This window comes from Mobula hypostoma, chromosome 5 (genome assembly GCF_963921235.1).
Source record: "Mobula hypostoma chromosome 5, sMobHyp1.1, whole genome shotgun sequence".
NCBI classification, from domain to species: domain Eukaryota; kingdom Metazoa; phylum Chordata; class Chondrichthyes; order Myliobatiformes; family Myliobatidae; genus Mobula; species Mobula hypostoma.
Window position 1 is genome coordinate 138052252 of NC_086101.1, and position 17632 is coordinate 138069883.

Consider the following 17632-nt stretch of genomic DNA (forward strand, 5'->3'; position numbering starts at 1 on the left):
CTGCTGCAGCTCAACAGACAAATTTGAAAGGCAAACAGATGCTAAAATCTAATATAAAAACAGAAAATGGTGTAAATACTTAGCAGGTCAGACAGCATCAAAACCGGCTGTGTTAATGGAGGGTCCATGAAATGTTAGCTGTTTCTCTTTTTGAGAGTGCTCCCTGACCTGCTGAATATTCCAATGGCTCACAGGTGGAAGTTTCCACTCAGGAGTAAGGTCATAGATTTATGAGACAAACACACACACAATTTAGACTGTTGTTTCATCACTTTGTTAAAGACTCACCACTGAGTCTTCTAGAAAGCAGTGAGTATTCAGTAAATCAAGATTCACTCCCTAAATAACCCAGTTCTTATCCTGTGCATGCTACCCACTTCAGAAGTGGACATGACAGCAGCAAAGTTCTTCAATGTGTCTAGGCCAAATCTAATCCCTCAATGAAAATAGTAAGAAAAAAGGAATTGGTTGGACTTTGTTGTACATAAATTTAATGCTACATTACCATGGCGCAAGTACTTCAGGAATTTCATTTATCCTAAGTGCTTTATTTATTTATTGAGATACAGTGTGGAATAAGCCCTTCTAGCCCTTCGAGCCACACCACCCAGCAATCTCCCAATTTAATCCTAGACTAATCGTGGGACAATTTACAATGACCAATTAACCTATCAACCAGTAAACCTTTCGACAGTGGGAGGAGCATGTCCAGCGATTTGAAAAGATGCCACAAAATGCTTGCTCACTTGTGAGGGTTTATTCTCTCCATTGCAGTTCGCAATGCATCACAGATTGTGTCCACTTTACTCCCACTCTCAGGTGCAGAAGTAGATGAGTTTGAGACATATGGGTACATCGTTTTTGTGACATCTTCCTCTCTGGAAAAGAGCACGTACATCAATAAACCATCATCAGATTTAAAGATAACCTGAGTTTGATTTAGATGTTGAAAAAAAGTTATAAGATATTAGTTTACACTTAAACAATTTATAGTCAGGAACAAATAAAATCGTTCAGAAAGAGATCTACTTGAAGTATGTCCTCTTGTGATATCAGGGAATGCTTGACATCTCAGGACAGAATTTGTCCTAGGGAAAATGTGTTTTGGCTGGGGAGAGCATTCAGGGTTGGAATATATGGGGATAAGATCAGGGAGATAGCGAGTCATAGCATCAGAGCACTACAGCTCAGACACAGCCCATTCAGTCCATCTAGTCCATGCTGAACTATTATTCTTTCTAGCCTCATCGACCTGCACCTGTACTATAAGCTCTCCATACCCCTCCCATCCATGTAGTGAACCAAGTTTCTCTTAAGTGCTGAAATCAAACCTGCAGCTACCTGCTGGTAGCTCATTCCACACTCTCAGTATCATCCGAGTGAAGATCCCCTCATGTTCCGCTTAAACATTTCACCTTGCACCCTTAACCCATGACCTCTAACTCTAGTCTCACTGAACCACAGTGGAAAAAGCCTGCTTACATTTACCTTGTCTATACCACTTATAATTTTATATACCTCTAACAAATCTCAACTCATTCTCCTATGCTCCAAAGAATAAAGTCCTAACCCACCCAACCTTTCCCTATAACTTAGGTCCTCAAGTCACAGCAACATCCTTATAAATTTCTGAGGAAAGAGGAGACATTAAAGGTGTGGAGAGAAGCAGGGCTGGAGTACAGTACAAGTAATGGTCAACAAAAGCCCACATTGTCAGACCGGTTTTACAAATACCCTTGATTAAGCTCTGCTACTTTTGACAAGCACATGTTTCAAGTCTGAAATTTAGGAGAGTAATGCTTCTGACAACATTATTTGACGGCAGAGGCATTGTACATTATACCTAAGCATAAAATCTGTGTTGATATTCCTCGAACTGTGAGAGGAGGGAAGAAGTCTCAGTAAGCCTATTCAGCAGCAAAGTGGAAGTAGTGAAGGCAATCGTAAGTTAAATAAGGCAATGAACTATCTATTATAGTTTTTCAAAGGAGGGCACAGTTTTCTCCAGTGTTCTAGGCCAATGCTTTTTCTGTAAAATCACTAACAAAATTAATTTGATCGATCACATTTCAGAATCTTCTGTGTTTATCACACTTCCTTTTGTATGGATATTACATTGCCTACATGATTATGTTTCAGATACACTGAAAGTTGTCAAATTTCAATACCAAGGAAGATTCTTTATTTGTTTTTACCACGAAGACCACTTACTTCAGTTCAGTCAGAAACAAGTTGATGTAACTTATGGAAGTGATCTGTTGCAAGAAGTTCTCCAGATTTTCTAAAAAGACCTGAAATAAATAGATATATTTGTAAAATTATACTTGGGCAACAAATAGATGAAATCCTAATCTAACTCTCAAACAATGTACACCATTTACAACATTTCATCTTTAGCTTTATGTAAATCAGTTCTAGGTCAGACACTTAAACCAGACCCTGGATCAATTGAATTTTTCTCAATAATGAACTGACATTCAGTCATCTGGACTCTATTTTCACATTATGAAGATGGTTTATTGTGGCTGACAACACCAGGTCTTCAACCAATCATTGATCAACTGCAACAGTTATGTGGATAACATCGTCATCTTCATATTTATCTAAATGTTGGAAATGCTTGAAATACCAAATTTAAAGATGTTTAGAGTTCTTAAGTTTGGTAATATCTGTAGAGAGAGAACACTGAAGGTACGAATTACGGAATATGGGATAGCATCAGGGTGATATTTAAGGAAGTAAGACATCTTGCCAAATTGTTAGATGGAGGGGAGCAGGACTGGAGTACAGTGTGATTAATGGCCAATAAAGGTCAGAGATAGGTTTTTTTTTTACACAGAGTGTGGTAAGTGTGTGGAGCACACTGCTAGGGGTGGTGGCAGAAGTAGATACACTAGGGACATTTAAGAGACTCTTACAAAGGCACATAGATGAAAGAAAAATGGAGGGCTATGTGGGAGGGAAGGGTTAATCTTGGAGTAGGTTGAAAGGGGCCTATACTGTGCTGTTCTATGTCTTTAATTGCTGACCCTCCATCAGTTCTGATGTAGTTGCACCATAAAAGACTTTCCCCTCAAAGGTTTCTGAACTTGGGTCTGTTGTTAATTAATTGACACAATTTACCTGCAATCACAGCTAATCAAAAAGAGTCTGTATCAACACATAGCAAAATATGGACAACTTTCAGATATGGGCTGCGAAGCAGCAGAAAAGACCACCAGCAGTATGAAAAAATGCTAACCACTTCTTCACATTTACTGGAGTCATCATCTCTGAACTGCTGACCATCTGTATCCTTAGATCAAGCACAAATAATGCAGGCTATATATTCTGTAGAAAAACATTCCTTTCTCCATCTCAAACCTTTTACACCATCCAGAAATCACGTCAGGCATGTGATAGCATATTTTCCACTACCTGAAAGGACAGAGCTCCAATAATATCCGAGAGGCTTTAGCACCACCCAGGACAAAGCAGCCCACTTGAATGAGATTCCATCGTTATTAATAATTTGAGATCTATGTCCCTAGGTTAGTGACTTGTCAGCAACTGTAGTTATTTTTTATTATTTAAAAGAATAAAAGCATGAATAAGCTACAACTCTACAGATCACTAGGACCATGGCAGATCTTCAACTTCACAATGTTCTCCCATACTCATCACATCCCTTGACACCCGAAATATTCGAAGAAATTTATCTGTCTCCACTTTGTATATACACAGCCTCCAAAAACTTCTTGTGTGAAGAATTTAGAAGATTCACTACTCTGAGTGAAGAAATTTACTTTCACTTTTTAGCTGAGTCCAGTGCAAAGTATAACAGTTGAGATTGTGACCATAGTTCTAAACAACTCAGATGGGGAAACTTCATCCACTATATCAAGCAACGTAAGAAAATGTTTCAACGTGATCAGATATCATTCTTCTAAACTCAAAGTGCAGCACAGTCGGCATACCATCTCCTCAGAGGTCAATTTGACCCCTGTCCCCCAATTCCAACCCTAGGGATCAAACTGGATGATGCCTTCACAAACCTGAACTCTATCAGCTCTACTGCCATTTTGTTCTAAACTTCAATCACCATCCAAGTTGTTTGTGATCACAAAGTAGCTTTTGTTTTGTACATACCCCCCAGTATCCTCTTTCCATATGTTAATTTCAATGAGGAGTTACCATGCTAGAGCATTTATTCAGATTAATTTTCATGAGACAAATTGCCTTCTGAAGGCAAGAAGTTGAATAAAGAAGTGAACTTCAATTTTAACCAGTTACTTTGTAAAAACTAGTATGTTGAAAGTAGAAGACATAGGATTAATATAAACAAGATGGACAGTCTGATCTTGATAAAAGATCAGTGGAAGATATGAGATTAAGGTAAACAGGATAGAAATTCAGATATTTATAAAGATCTGTCAGAAGTTCTCACCTTTGGATTGTGATCGTAGATAAGATTAAGGTTTATTCTCAGTTTTCTCATACATTCAAAGGCCTCCTTGAACTTTAGCCTACACAGAAGGAACGAGAAGATTGACAATGGAATCACTGGTCCAAGAAAATCTCTATTGTTTGTCCTGCATAAATACAGTGAAACCTATGTAGTCCGAAAGCCAAGTCACCTGTAAAGAACGAATTATATTGAAATATGCAAATGGTAACGGAATACTTGAGGCATTCAATTTCTGGACAATTCCAAGATACAAACTATGAACCGCTTTCAACAACCAAGGTTCTTTTAACATTTAGAACAGCAAGCAGCAAAGGCAGGGATAGTTAGAACTTTTAACAAAGTCAGTTTAACTGGCTATTCTTGGAAACTGGTACATTTCCATCCCAAGCTTCAAGGACAGTGTATGCCAATTAATGAAGGTAGGAATGGGCTTTGTAGAAAAGAAAAACTTCTGCAGTGGGGACCTCGTTACTCACAAGCCTCTTTTCGCTTTTTTCCCAATCCTATAGCAAGTTTGTCTGAACTTATGAATGCTGGATAAGAAGACCAGATTTTTTTTTTCCTGCAGTGCAAAAGACAACCACTTTTAAAATAAGAACACCTCCAAAACTAAAACAAACTGTTGACATCAGTGTCTAGTATTTGCAATTGACATGTTTCACTATATCAGCTGCTTAATTTTCCATTCAATGTGTTATAGAGACCCTGTCCCCATGAAATTATTCCAGGTTGCTTGTTACTGGCATTCAATCCAGGAGAAGATGCTTTCAGTGACTCTTGCTCTCTCTCTCTCTAGTTTGTTTACTCTTGTAATACAGTAATAGATTAAGAAGATATTGCAAATCTTAGGATTTTTAAATACTCTCTGGTATTTCCAACTTTCTTACAAATGATTCCACAATGAAGACCTTCAACACTCAGCAATGACCCTTTACTCGATCACTTATTATTGTAATCATAGATCAATACAAGCCTATCCAGTCTATCATGCCTGTAGCACTTGTGAAAGAGCCTTCAACTCTACTGCTCTTTCTGCATAGCGCCGTAAGCTTTCCTATTCAGATAAAGATCAATTCTTTGCAAAGTAGTTATCTGTTTCTTCTAACCCATTTATTCCAGATCACAAAAATCTCATCTCTGTTAGTATCCTCAGTCAATGATCTTAAATTCATATTCGAAGTTCAATGTAAATTTACGTCACCACATACAACCCTGAGATTCACTTTTTGCAGGCATACTCAATAAATCCATAACAGAATAGATGAAAGACCGCACTAGCTGGGGCGCTGAACCAGTGTACAAAAGACAACAAACTGCACAAATGCAAAAGAAATAATAATAATAATAATAACAATAAGTAGGCAATAAGTATCGAGAACGTGAGACGAAGAGTGCTTTAAAGTGAGCCCACTGGTTGTGGGAACATTTCAGTGATGGGGCAAGTGAAGTTATTCCCTTTGGTTTAAGAGCCTGATGGTTGAGAAGTAATAACTGTTCCTGATCCTGGTGGTGTGAGTAGCTTCATCTTGATGGCAGCAGCGAGAAGAGAGCACGAGGGGCCTTTGATGACGGATACTGCCTTTCTGCGATAACGTTCTGTGTAGATGTGCTCAGTGGTGCGGAGGGCTTTACCTGTGATGAACTGTGCAATATTCGCTACTTCTTGTGGGATTTCCTGTTGAAGGTATTGGTATTTCCATATCAGACTGTGAAGCAGCCAGTCAATATACTCTCCACTACACATCTATAGAAGTTTGTCGAAGTTTTAGACGTCATGCCAAATCTTCGCAAGCTCCCAAGGAAGTAGTGGCGCTGCCGTGCTTTCTTCGTAATTGCATTTATGTGCTGGGCCCAGGATGGGTCCTCTGAAATGATAACGCAAAGGAATTTAAAGTTGCTGACCCTCTCTATCTCTGATCCTCCAATGAGGATCCACTCATGGACCTCTGATTTCTTCCTCCTGCAGCCAATAATCAGTTCCTTAGTCTTGCTATTGAGTAAGAGGCTGTTATTGTGGCAGCACCCAGCCAGATTTTTAATCTCCCTTCTATATGCTGATTCATCACCACCTTTGATTTGGCCAATGACAGTGGTGTCGTCAGCAAACTTGAATATGGCATTTGAGAATGCTAAGCCACACAGTCATAAGTATAAAGCAAGTAGAGCAGGGGACTAAGCAGAGTCTTGTGGTGCACCTGTGCTGACGGAAATTGTGGAGGTGATGTTGAGGTCTGCAAATGAGGGGACAATGGTATTGAATGCTGTGCTGTGGTTGATAAAAGAGCATTCTGATGTATGTATCCTCGCTGTTCACACGTTCCAGGGTTGAGTGAAGAGCCAATGAGATGGCATCCGCTGAAGACCTCTTGCACTGGTTGGCAAATAGGAGGAGATCCAAGTAGGAGTTCATATTTTCACCACCAACCTCTCAAAAACACTTCACCACTGTGGATGTAAGTGTTACTAGCCGATAGTCAATGAGAGAAGTTACTACGTTCTTCTTAGACTCTGACATAATTGAAGCCTGCTTGAAGCAAGTGGGTAACTCAGACTGCCAAAGCGAGAGGTTAAAGGTCTCAGTGAACACTCCAGCCAACTGATCAGCACAGGTCTTTAGTACTTGGCCGGGCACCCCATCTGGGCTGGATACTTTTCGTGGGATCATCCTTCTGAAACCTGCTCATACATTGGCCTCAGAGACCGAAAACACGGGGTCTTCAGGGCTGTAGGAGTTTGTAATGGTATCTCCATTTTTTGACAGTCAAAGCGGGCATAGAAGGCATTGGGTTCATGTGGAACATTGTCGCCTATGTCACTTGATTTTTCTACGTAAGAGATGATAGTGTTCAAGCCCTGCCACAACTGTCGAGCATCCTTCATTGATTCAAGTTTAGTCCAGAACTGTCACTTGTCTATATTGTGTGGACAACACCTTTCGGCAGTGCAAACATCCTAATTTGCTCTATCAAATGCTTAAAAGTGGGAGGAGAGAGAGCAGTGCGCCCCGCGTGCGCAGCCCTCGGGTGAAAAATGATATTGTATCCGTTAAATAGGGGCCGTGGACAATTCTGATTTGATGGAGGTAGACGTGAAAGCACAGAGGAACATCTGGAGAAATTTCTGAAATGCCAGTACGCTGCTGTTGTTACTGCGCGATCAGGAATCTTTCGGAGGGAAGGCCTCAAAATCCCCGGCTTTGCCTGCAGTTGGCGACCAAGATTGAGGTCGAATCGTTCGGATAAAGATGGCGCTCAATACTCGGTGTCGGAGAGCTGATCGGAGGCTCGAAGTTTTCAGATGACTCAGAGTCGGACTGTGGTCCGGCATAGCAGGGAGAGTTTTTCTTCCTTCTCCCGTCTGCGTGAGATGTGGGATATTTGACAGACTTTGAACTTTTTACTGTGCTCATGGACTTCTTCATCAAGTTATGGTATTGTTGCACTGTTGTAACTATATGTTATAATTATGTGGTTTTGTTAAGTTTTTTCTGTCTTGTGTTTTGCGATATTACACCGGAGGAAATATTGTATCATTTCTTAATGCATGCATTACTAAATGACAATAAAAGAGGGCTGCATGTCTTCATAATCTAAAAAAAAGTGTTGATCACCTCTATTAAAACTCAATCTTCTGGGCTCTAAATGGGACAATTCCAGCTTGTAAGAAAGGTCTATAAATAGCAGCAGTAGCATACAAAAGTAGCTTTCAAATCTGTAATGAGTTTTGTTAGTGCACAAACCTGTCCAGGTATTTTCTGAGCTGGGCAAGTATTAACGCTCTGTGATGAATAACTTCCAGATTTCCTCGTGGCATCTGCAGTGAATGGAAAACACATAATTCATTCCAAACAATGCTCCAAAATCTCTGCACTTTCAATTCTAACCCCTTAACAATTTTTATTTTACTACTAATGGTACTGTTCCTTCTGCAGATTGGGCTTATAGTTTCTGCAGATCCCTTACTTCTCATTTTAGTAATCCCATTTCTAACCTGTAAAATGAGTTTGGCATCGTGAAGTACCACAGTCACTATATGAGATCCCCTTTCCACTCTGCGAACTGTTTCATCATTTGGCTGGGAATCGCTGATTGAAAGATGCAGCAAAGCTGTTTATGAAGGAAATAAAGTCAATCAGTAGATTGTATGACAGTTAAACTACAATTAAATAAACCATACGACAGAAATCTATAAATTCATGGTTAAGAATAAGGGCCGCTTAGCATTTGTGTTGGATAAGGTGCTTGTTGAATTTTTCTCATGCAGTTTTAAATATATTTATGGTCAAGAAGCGCATGACTACTCTACAGCCACTGTTTTAAAATGTGTACAGTGAGACGACTACATCTGCTCATTCTTAATAAACCACAAAACCATAAGACATAGGAACAGAATTAGGCCATTTGGCCCATCGAGTCTGCTCTGCCATTCAGTCGTGGCAGATCCTTCTCCCCCACCTCCTCAACCCCATTTCCCAGCCTTCTCCCCGTAGCCTTTGATGCCATGTCCAATCAAGAACCTATCAATCTCTGCCTTAAATACACCCAATGACCTGGCCTCCACAGCTGTCTATGGTCACAAATTCACCACCCTCTGGCTGAAGAAATTTCTCGGCATCTCCGTTTTAAACTTTACCATATCATTCCTTGCTATTGTCTCTGAAAGAATCATACGGCCTACTAGATTATTTTTGACAATAGCTCTACCCCAATATAGTGACCATCTACTCTGAAGTGTAGAGATCACATATTTTCACTTCTTCCTCAGTTCATTAGCTGATTAAATCCTTCAATGTTCCCTGTCACTTCTAGTCTCAATATTCTGCTGGATGGGCACAAAAGCTTCAGTACTGGTAAAGCTCAGCTCCAATCATGCTCATATTTATTATCACTCACTTATATTGGCTCCTGGTCTCCCAAGACTTCATTTTCATTGTCTATCTGATTTTAAAATCATGCATCACCCTCCCAGGTTGTTGCTTTCAATTTTATCTTTTGTGGGTTTTCTTTTAAAAGTATGAATGATTCCTCTTTTAGGAGTTGACGCGATCATGAAAAAGCCATACCACTGGCTGTATTTAATTTGTGGAGACTTGGTACGTCACCAAAGACAAGCAAATTTCTATAGATATACGGTGAAGAGCAAACTGACCGGTTGTATCACGACCTGGTATGCAGGCTCCAATGTGAAGGACTGAAAGAGGCCGCAGAGGGCTGTAGACTTAGCCAGCTCCAACGTGAGCACAACCCTCCCCAACATTGAAGACTTCTTCACAAGGTGGCGCCTCATGGCGGCTGCATTCATCATTAAGGACCCTCACCATCTGGGACATACCCTTTCCCATTACTACCATTGAGAAGCAGGTTTAGGAGTCTGAAGACCCACAATTAATGTTTTAGAGACAGCTTCTTCCCCTCCACCATAAGATTTCTGAAAGGGCCATGAATACTACCTCGCTATTTCTCTTTTATACCTTTTTTGTTGCTTATAGCAATTTCTACAACTTGCACTGTACTGCTGCAGCAAAACTAATTTTATGCTATATGTTAGTGATAATAAACCCGATTCTGATTCTAAACTTATTTCTAGTTTTACCTTTTTAAAATTCTTTCAGCCCTATAACCCTTGAAAACAGACCAAGTATCTTGCACGTTCTCTACCTAACAGAGGTCATTATTCGCTGTTTAAACCTTAGCACATCCTTCTCCTTTAAAAATCTCCTCAAAACTCACCCTATGGACCCATTTTGGTTCAATCTGACACTCAATGCTGACTTTTCTTTTCCCCAATTAATCAATTTGTTTTTCCCCCCCACCAGTGCCAAAAGGCATCATAAACAACAGAAAATCTGCAGATGCTGGAAATCCAAGCAACACACACACACACACACAATGCAGGCATGTTGAGTGCCTCCAGCACTTTGTGTGTGTTGCCCAAAAAACATCACGTAAACTCAAGCACTCTTTGCACAGATCTGCCAAATCCAAAGAAAGGTCTCAGAATAAACTTTGGGAGAGGAAGAATTAGTTGAGTTTGTTTCATTTTTCCTTCTTGTAACAGATACCATGGCTTCAAGGACTATGTGTAAAAATATTGAACTTTGAATATCCAAATCCAGGTTACACAAGTTATAGTGTACAGTTTATAAACTCACCTTTTAATGAAGTAGTCCTAAGATTGAGACAGCGACAAGTGTGAGAATGGGTGGTGAATAGCAGGAACTCATCGTGTACTATAAATGAATTAACATTGGACGCTATCTGTACAGAACAGAAACAGCCACAATAAAATTAACAACATTCACTGATATCAATGTGTCAAAAAAAATTACCTTAAAATATAATGGAATGCTTACCTCTGACACATTAACAAAAAAACGAGATTTTTCTGTCAGACCCAATACCACTTCCTGGAGGAAACAGAAAAAGTGAAAATTTTTAAATGATCAAACTAACCCACCCAATGCCTCCACTGGTTAGTAAAATCAGTAGATAGTTATAAAAACAAAGTTTGTTGACTCATTCCTTGATGAACAATAGCAAGTGGAGCACTCCATGTGGGCAGAAGAATGGAGTTTCCATATGATCAAGTAGGTTTCCTCTGGGTGCTCTGGTTCACTCCACATGCCAAAGTTAAGTGGGTCGGAAGGTTAAATGGTCACTGAAAATTGTCCCTGTTGTGCTGGTGAGTGGTGAAATCTGGGTGGGGATATTGATTGGAATGTGGGGTGAAGAAATAGGATTAGTGCAGGAATACTGTGAGTATTGGTTGGCACAGACTGAGTAAGCTGAAGAGCCTGTTTCCATACTGTATGACTCCTCTAGTCTAAAAGAAATGTAATCTGGCCAATGTTCAACTCTACCGAAGTCGTTCAATAGTCCTGACTAAAAGCATATGTAATAGTAGACAGAGATCAGACCTGACTCTCAGTATCCAGGCATAATGAATGACTTTCAGCACAAGACTATACCTTGTATCTAGTGCTAATGAAATGCACTCCCGGAGAGAGATACTGTTTGAAGGAGGATGGGAAGAGAAAAATAGAGGAAGAGGATCGATTTACTAACCTCCCCTTCAATTTTACATAGAGCTGTCTGTACACAAGGCTGAGAAAATCGCACCAGACATCCATCAGCTGACCTCCACGGTTTGACACATGGCTCAGAGGACTCAGTAGCTGAAACAGGAACACTGGATTTTTTTCAAACAACTAAAACCTGAATTTTTCTAGCACCTTTAACTAGTAAAGCATCCCAAATTATGCAATCAAATGTTAAGAAAGTAACTAAAAGCATTCTGGTTAAAAAATGCAAATTTTAAAAGACATCTTAAATAGAAAAGAGAAGGCAGAAAAATCTATGCCTTGGGGCAAAGTTGCCATCAGTTATACACAGCAAACCTCCTTTTCACTCACTACATAGCTGTAGGTTTTTAGCATCACTTACTTTCCTCCTAAACCTTCAGTTCTGCAATTCATGAAAAAGCATGTATCATGAATTGCTCATTACTTCAATAACTCAACAACTAATTAATATAGTTACTGGAGACTCTTATTTTAATGCATTTACCACTTAGTTTAATGCTTCTTTTATGTCCAAACACTCATCGGCAAAATTCTCTAAACCCCTCCCCCATCATATACTTATTTAGCCTTTCCTTTCAAACCTCTATATTATGTAACTCAACCCCACACTGCTTTCTGCATTCTCACCACTCAAGGTTCTTCTGAATTTGTTGGCAATTCTTTTAGATTGACAGGCTCTGGTTGTATTCTTCCCCACTAGTGAAAGCATTTTCTCTCTGCGTATTCTCACAAACCCTCCTTGTTTAAAGGTCTACAACAAAAATCATCTTCAGGCCTTCTCTTTTCATGACAAAAGAGGCCCAAGGTCCTCAGTATTTCCTGACAAGCTAACTCTTGAAATTTCTCTACTAATGGTGGACTGTCTCACCCTGTAGAAACCCACATTAGGAAATTTGTGGCTGATCTCTCTGTGAGAATTGTGGAAACTGACATGGAGCAAAGCCACAACTTCCTCACATATACTCCTCAGAAGAGATGATTCCCTGCCAGAACCCCACGTTCTAAAGAATTTGCTGCAGAATAATAAAGCACTAGCAAAGTTCCATTCAAATACTTGAATAGAAATATACTAACCCCACATGTATCTTAGGATCTGTCCATTAGAGAGCTCCAAGGCCACAGTCTGTGTCTTATGGTTGTAGCAGAGGTTGATAATCTGCCCATCAACAGATATGGGAGTCCTGAAATAAGTATGAACCCCAAAATAGTAAAGCAATAACATAATGCAAAGGCATCATCAAGCTCAAGATTAGAAACTAGAAATCTGCACAATATAACACTGCACAAACATAAAACACAGGCTTGTTAATACCAGTGTAGATATAAACTGTGGAGATTTGTCAGCCATATAATTGACACATTATAGATTTAAAGTACATTGACTTACTAGGAAAAGATCTATGTAGAAAGTCAGCAGAACAATGGAGTCTAAGCAATTATAATGCTCTTATATTTATGTATACTTTATTTTAATAATAATCATTAATGCTTATAAAAATAGTTGCATTGTTCCAAACACCGAGGCTGAAACTTCTATTAAAATCTTTATCCTTTCCATGAAATATACTTTGTCAAGTCATAACTGACCATCATCTTTCAAAGGATGTTTACATGGATGAATTAAAAAATGAGCTATGTGCATAATATGGTGTAAGAGTATGAGCTCTAAGCAGGGACAATTCTAGTATAATTATGATGACGATTTGAATTTTCATTCTTTTTATTTGCAGAGTTATGAGGTCTTACCTGATCCATAGTGTTCCCTCTTGATTATCCTCTGATGAAGTTACCAACTGACACACAACAGACTGGGACGTGGTCAGACCTTGAAACACACTTAGAAACTTATTTTTGCTTATCCAGGTTATAAAGCGTAACTTCAAAGGCCTCAGACAGTCACTATGTTCTTCTTCAAAATTAATTCTGACATTTCCAAAATAAAACAGAAAGGAAGAACAAAGGTAGGACAAATATAGCTTAATGTAATAATTTAACAAAGCAATCAATATGAACTTCATATTTTGAGTTTGTAAGGCTCAGAGTACGTGGAGCTCACCGGAGCATTTTTCAATTGTTGCAAGACAAATTTACTTTTATACTCAAATCTTTAGGTAATAAAGGCCAACGTCTAATTCACTTACTCTTTCTGTGGTATGTAGAAAGCTATGCAGATTCCTTTGAACATCAATTCCTTTCAGTTTCTATTAAAAAAATACACTGTTTCCAGACCATGCAATTTTCAGTGCACATATTTCAATGTGACAAAAGAAACTGACTAATTCTTGCCTCTAGCTTGGATTGTGGACCATCAAAGGACAAATCAGTGGATATGTTGGTATAGTTAAATAATTCCTTCGATTGTCCTAAGTATGTCATCTTGCTTACTCCTCAATCACCAATAATCATTGGAATACAAGCCTGGATGTGACTAAGCACCGCTCAAATTTACCGATCACACCACTATTCTTGTTAGTAGCGGAGAAGGTGATGAGAAGTTGTATAGGATTGAGGTTGATCAGCTTGTTGAGTGGTATCTTAACAACAACTTTGCTTTCAATGTCAGCAAGACCAAGGAACTGATTGTGGACTTTAGGAAGGGGAAGTCAGACGAACATACACCAGTCCTCATTGAAGGGCCAGCAGTGGAAAGAATGAGGAGCTCAAGTTCTTGAGTGTCATCATCTTGGAGAACCAATCCTGGGCCCAGCACACATACACACATAACTACAAAGGTGTACAATTATCATCACTTTCTAAAAAAAAACTTAAAGGAGATTCAGCAAGTCATTGAAGACTCTGACAAACTTCTACAGATGTACAGTGGAAAGTGTACTGCATCATGGCCTGCTGTGGAAACTCCAATATACTGAAACCTTAGAGGCAACAGAGAATGGTGGGCTAAGCCAGTTTTGCTACTGGTACAGCTCTCCTCACCATTGGGAACATCTCCAAGGGGCAATGTCTCAGGAAGGCAATATCCAACATCACGGACTGCCACCATCTGGGTTAGTTTTCTTTTTGATGCTGTAGCCAGACAGTAGGTACAGGAGCCTGAATGTCAAGAACAGCTTCTTCTTCAATGCCATCAGGTTCTTGAACTGGTCTGAAAAACTCTAACACTACTTCAGGCTATATTGCTTTTCTCCCTCTCTCGAGGCAGAAGCGTAGTGGTTAGAGTGATGCTTTACAGTGCCAGTGATATGATTCAATTCTCACCACGGCCTGTAAGGAGTATGTAAAGTATGTTCTCTCCACAAATGCATGGGTTTCCTCCGGGTGCTCTGGTTTCCTCCCACATTCCAATGACGGACCGGTTAGGATTAGTAAGCTATGGGCAAGCTATGTTGGATCAAGAAGCATGGCAACACTTGCAGGCTGCCTCCAGCACAGCCTCGGACTATGTCGGTTGTTGACGCAAATGACGATTTTCACTGTCTATCTCAAAGTTTCCATGTAAAGCTTATCTTTAATCTTGCACTAGTGTCATTCTGTTTATGTTATTTATTTCTGCACGTGTGAGTTATACATAATTTATGTTAATCTGAGTTTTCTGTTAATTTATGTTTGTCCTCGTACTGTGCTACTGCTGCCGCAAAAGGTAATTTTCATGGCACTTGTACCCTTCGGTTTGGGCCCATGTCCAATCGCAGATTCAGCACTGTGGAGACAGCATGCATTAAGTATGATGTGAGGATTTCATAAAAGAGTAGGTAAAATAAGCTAACCTGCATATTTTGACCAGTTTGGGAGTTGTCAAGTGCTTTATCATTCCTCTTCCTCCAACAGCTTCTGTATTAGTGGGGCAATCTTGATTTGCACCATCATCTGTCCAGGATGTGAAAATACATAGTTAATTTTCTAATAATCTCTCACAATTAAATCAGTACAGCTTCAGAATGCATCAAACCACTTTCAGCTAATGAGGTATTTCTGAATTCCATCACACGGAAGCAGAGGAAGCCCAAAAAGGCGATTTATGCGCAGGAATATGAATATGACCAGATGATCGATTTTACTGATAGTCAGAAGAATGATAACCAAGACAGACAGATGAATCTCCTTGCACTTCTTTGAGAAACGCCATGGAAATTTGTGATTTCTACATGAGCAGCAACTCTTGGTCTTACATCTCAACTAAAAGGACACTACCACCAACAATGCGCACACATTTCTGCAATAGGAGTATAGCTTAGACCATTTAGAGTATATAGGCAAGAGTTCTATTTATTAGACAGAGAGCATATTTAAAATTGTGAAGAAATTATGGATCAGTTTGATAGGACAGATGCGCAGATGCAGTTTCTCTTTTCAGTGGAAATTAAAACTAACGTCTATGTGTTGCCCTTAAGGCATTTATTTGACTTTGTTGGGTCTACACTTTAGATGATTTATTTGTAACTATCCTCTAGTTAAAGTTAAAGGTTGATAATTATGTTACAGTTAACAAAGGTAAATTCATTGTCTATGGTATATCGTGGCATGTGATGACGTCACCTCTGGTTTTGCCGCATGTTATGCATAGCTTCCAGTTCAGAGAAGGTGTAAAGGTGGGTGCCATGCGTGCAGAATGATCGTGAAGAGCTCCGTTTCTACCCACAAAGAAACATTATAGAAGCAATGCCGTAACTTCACAAGAATGTATTTGAAGTAAAAATTTTAACGCGGTTTCTGTTAAGGAAGCAGCGGTTGGGGTGGTGCACGTGTCGGCTTTTCAATTTCAAACGCGGAGTGGGCTCGGGCCCAGTGGTGGTTTGACAGGACCCCTCGCCCGCTACTCGGGGCGGCTTGGAGCCACTCGCTAAAAGAGACCGCGCGTGGTCTCCAGAATGAAACAGACGCTGTATATGTTTGTATACAGTTTTCACCACACGATGTTAATGTGGAAGAGTGAATAGTAAATGGTTAACCTTACTACAACTCTGTCTTCATTGGCTCCGGTTTAACTTGGTGTTTAGTCAGAGTTTCAACACACTGCACGAGAACACTACAGTCTATAAATATAAACCACTTGAAACTTACAGAAGGAATGTCATAACCAGAAAGCACTGAGAGTGGGAATCTGACATCATATGCAGTGGTTCATGAAAATATGTCAAAAATAGGAGAACTATTCCTCAGAATCTATCATGGTCCAAGATGAAGATGTACATTACAGTACTTCAATGAGTAACAGGTGTGTTTTTATACACAATAGGATTTCAGCATAAAACCTCAACATGCTTTTCACTCTTAAAAATTATTTTAATCAGACATTGAATCACCAAGCACACACTCACCAGATTGGTAGATTGAAACCCGGTTATCAGCTGTTAAGACGGCTAAATCATTGCTCCTTTGTGGATCCGAGGAGAAGATAATCTGATTAACTGGGCAGGATAACTGCAATTGATAAGCGCACATTGGAGGCGGAATGATTGCCTGGCGAAACGGCGTGACATCTACCTTATCTGTCATTGACAAAAACACAGATCGTACTCAAGTCAAAAAATGTAATAAAAAGTACTAGATTTTAAAATTTTGTTGAACAGAAAAATTAACTTCAATTTGAACTGAAACCAAATCTGAAAACAGAAAATGCTGGAAATACTCAGGTCAAGCTGAATCTGTGGAGAGAAAAATCAGAACTGATGTCTCAGAAAAATAATTTTTCAAACAAATTAGGAAAAATAAAAAAAAGTTTTAAATTGCAGTGAGTATTTGGGTGGGGTTGTATAAAGACCAACATGAAAGTTCTGTGATAGGGTACAGACCAAGTGACTACAAATAACAAATGTGGCAGTGGAAATGGCTGGAGTGATAGTAAAAGGAAGTGGATATGGAGAAGGTATAAATCCAGCAAGAATAAAAAAATCTCAAATTACCAGAAAGGTGGTAAAATTACTCTGCATTCTGAAAATATGATTTTATATGAAACCATTGAATATATCTTGCCAACTCAAATGTAAAATGAATCCAATCAGAAAATGAGATGCTATTCACTATGTACTGGCTCACCAAAACATTATAGGGAACTGAAGACACAGCTGCTAGAGTAGAAGTGGAATGGAGAATTAAAGTGACAGGCAACTGGAAACTTGGGGTCACCTCTTCAGAACTCTCTAGAC

At 39.4% G+C, this 17632-nt stretch overlaps 1 protein-coding gene across 2 annotated transcripts in view; it reads right to left on the minus strand.

The window, feature by feature from the left end:
- The window catches only part of elp1 (elongator acetyltransferase complex subunit 1), a 97944-nt gene that overhangs the window by 32606 nt on the left and 47706 nt on the right, over window positions 1–17632 (minus strand). For both annotated transcript variants that reach the window (XM_063049015.1, XM_063049014.1), the window contains exons 12-23: window positions 16805–16975; window positions 15254–15353; window positions 13275–13451; window positions 12603–12709; window positions 11512–11621; window positions 10800–10853; window positions 10599–10704; window positions 8438–8553; window positions 8187–8260; window positions 4427–4505; window positions 2212–2291; window positions 747–878 (exon numbers count right to left, since the gene is read on the minus strand). In XM_063049015.1, the coding sequence (XP_062905085.1) occupies window positions 747–878; window positions 2212–2291; window positions 4427–4505; window positions 8187–8260; window positions 8438–8553; window positions 10599–10704; window positions 10800–10853; window positions 11512–11621; window positions 12603–12709; window positions 13275–13451; window positions 15254–15353; window positions 16805–16975 (1306 nt within the window). The remainder of the gene's footprint in view (window positions 1–746; window positions 879–2211; window positions 2292–4426; window positions 4506–8186; window positions 8261–8437; window positions 8554–10598; window positions 10705–10799; window positions 10854–11511; window positions 11622–12602; window positions 12710–13274; window positions 13452–15253; window positions 15354–16804; window positions 16976–17632) is intronic.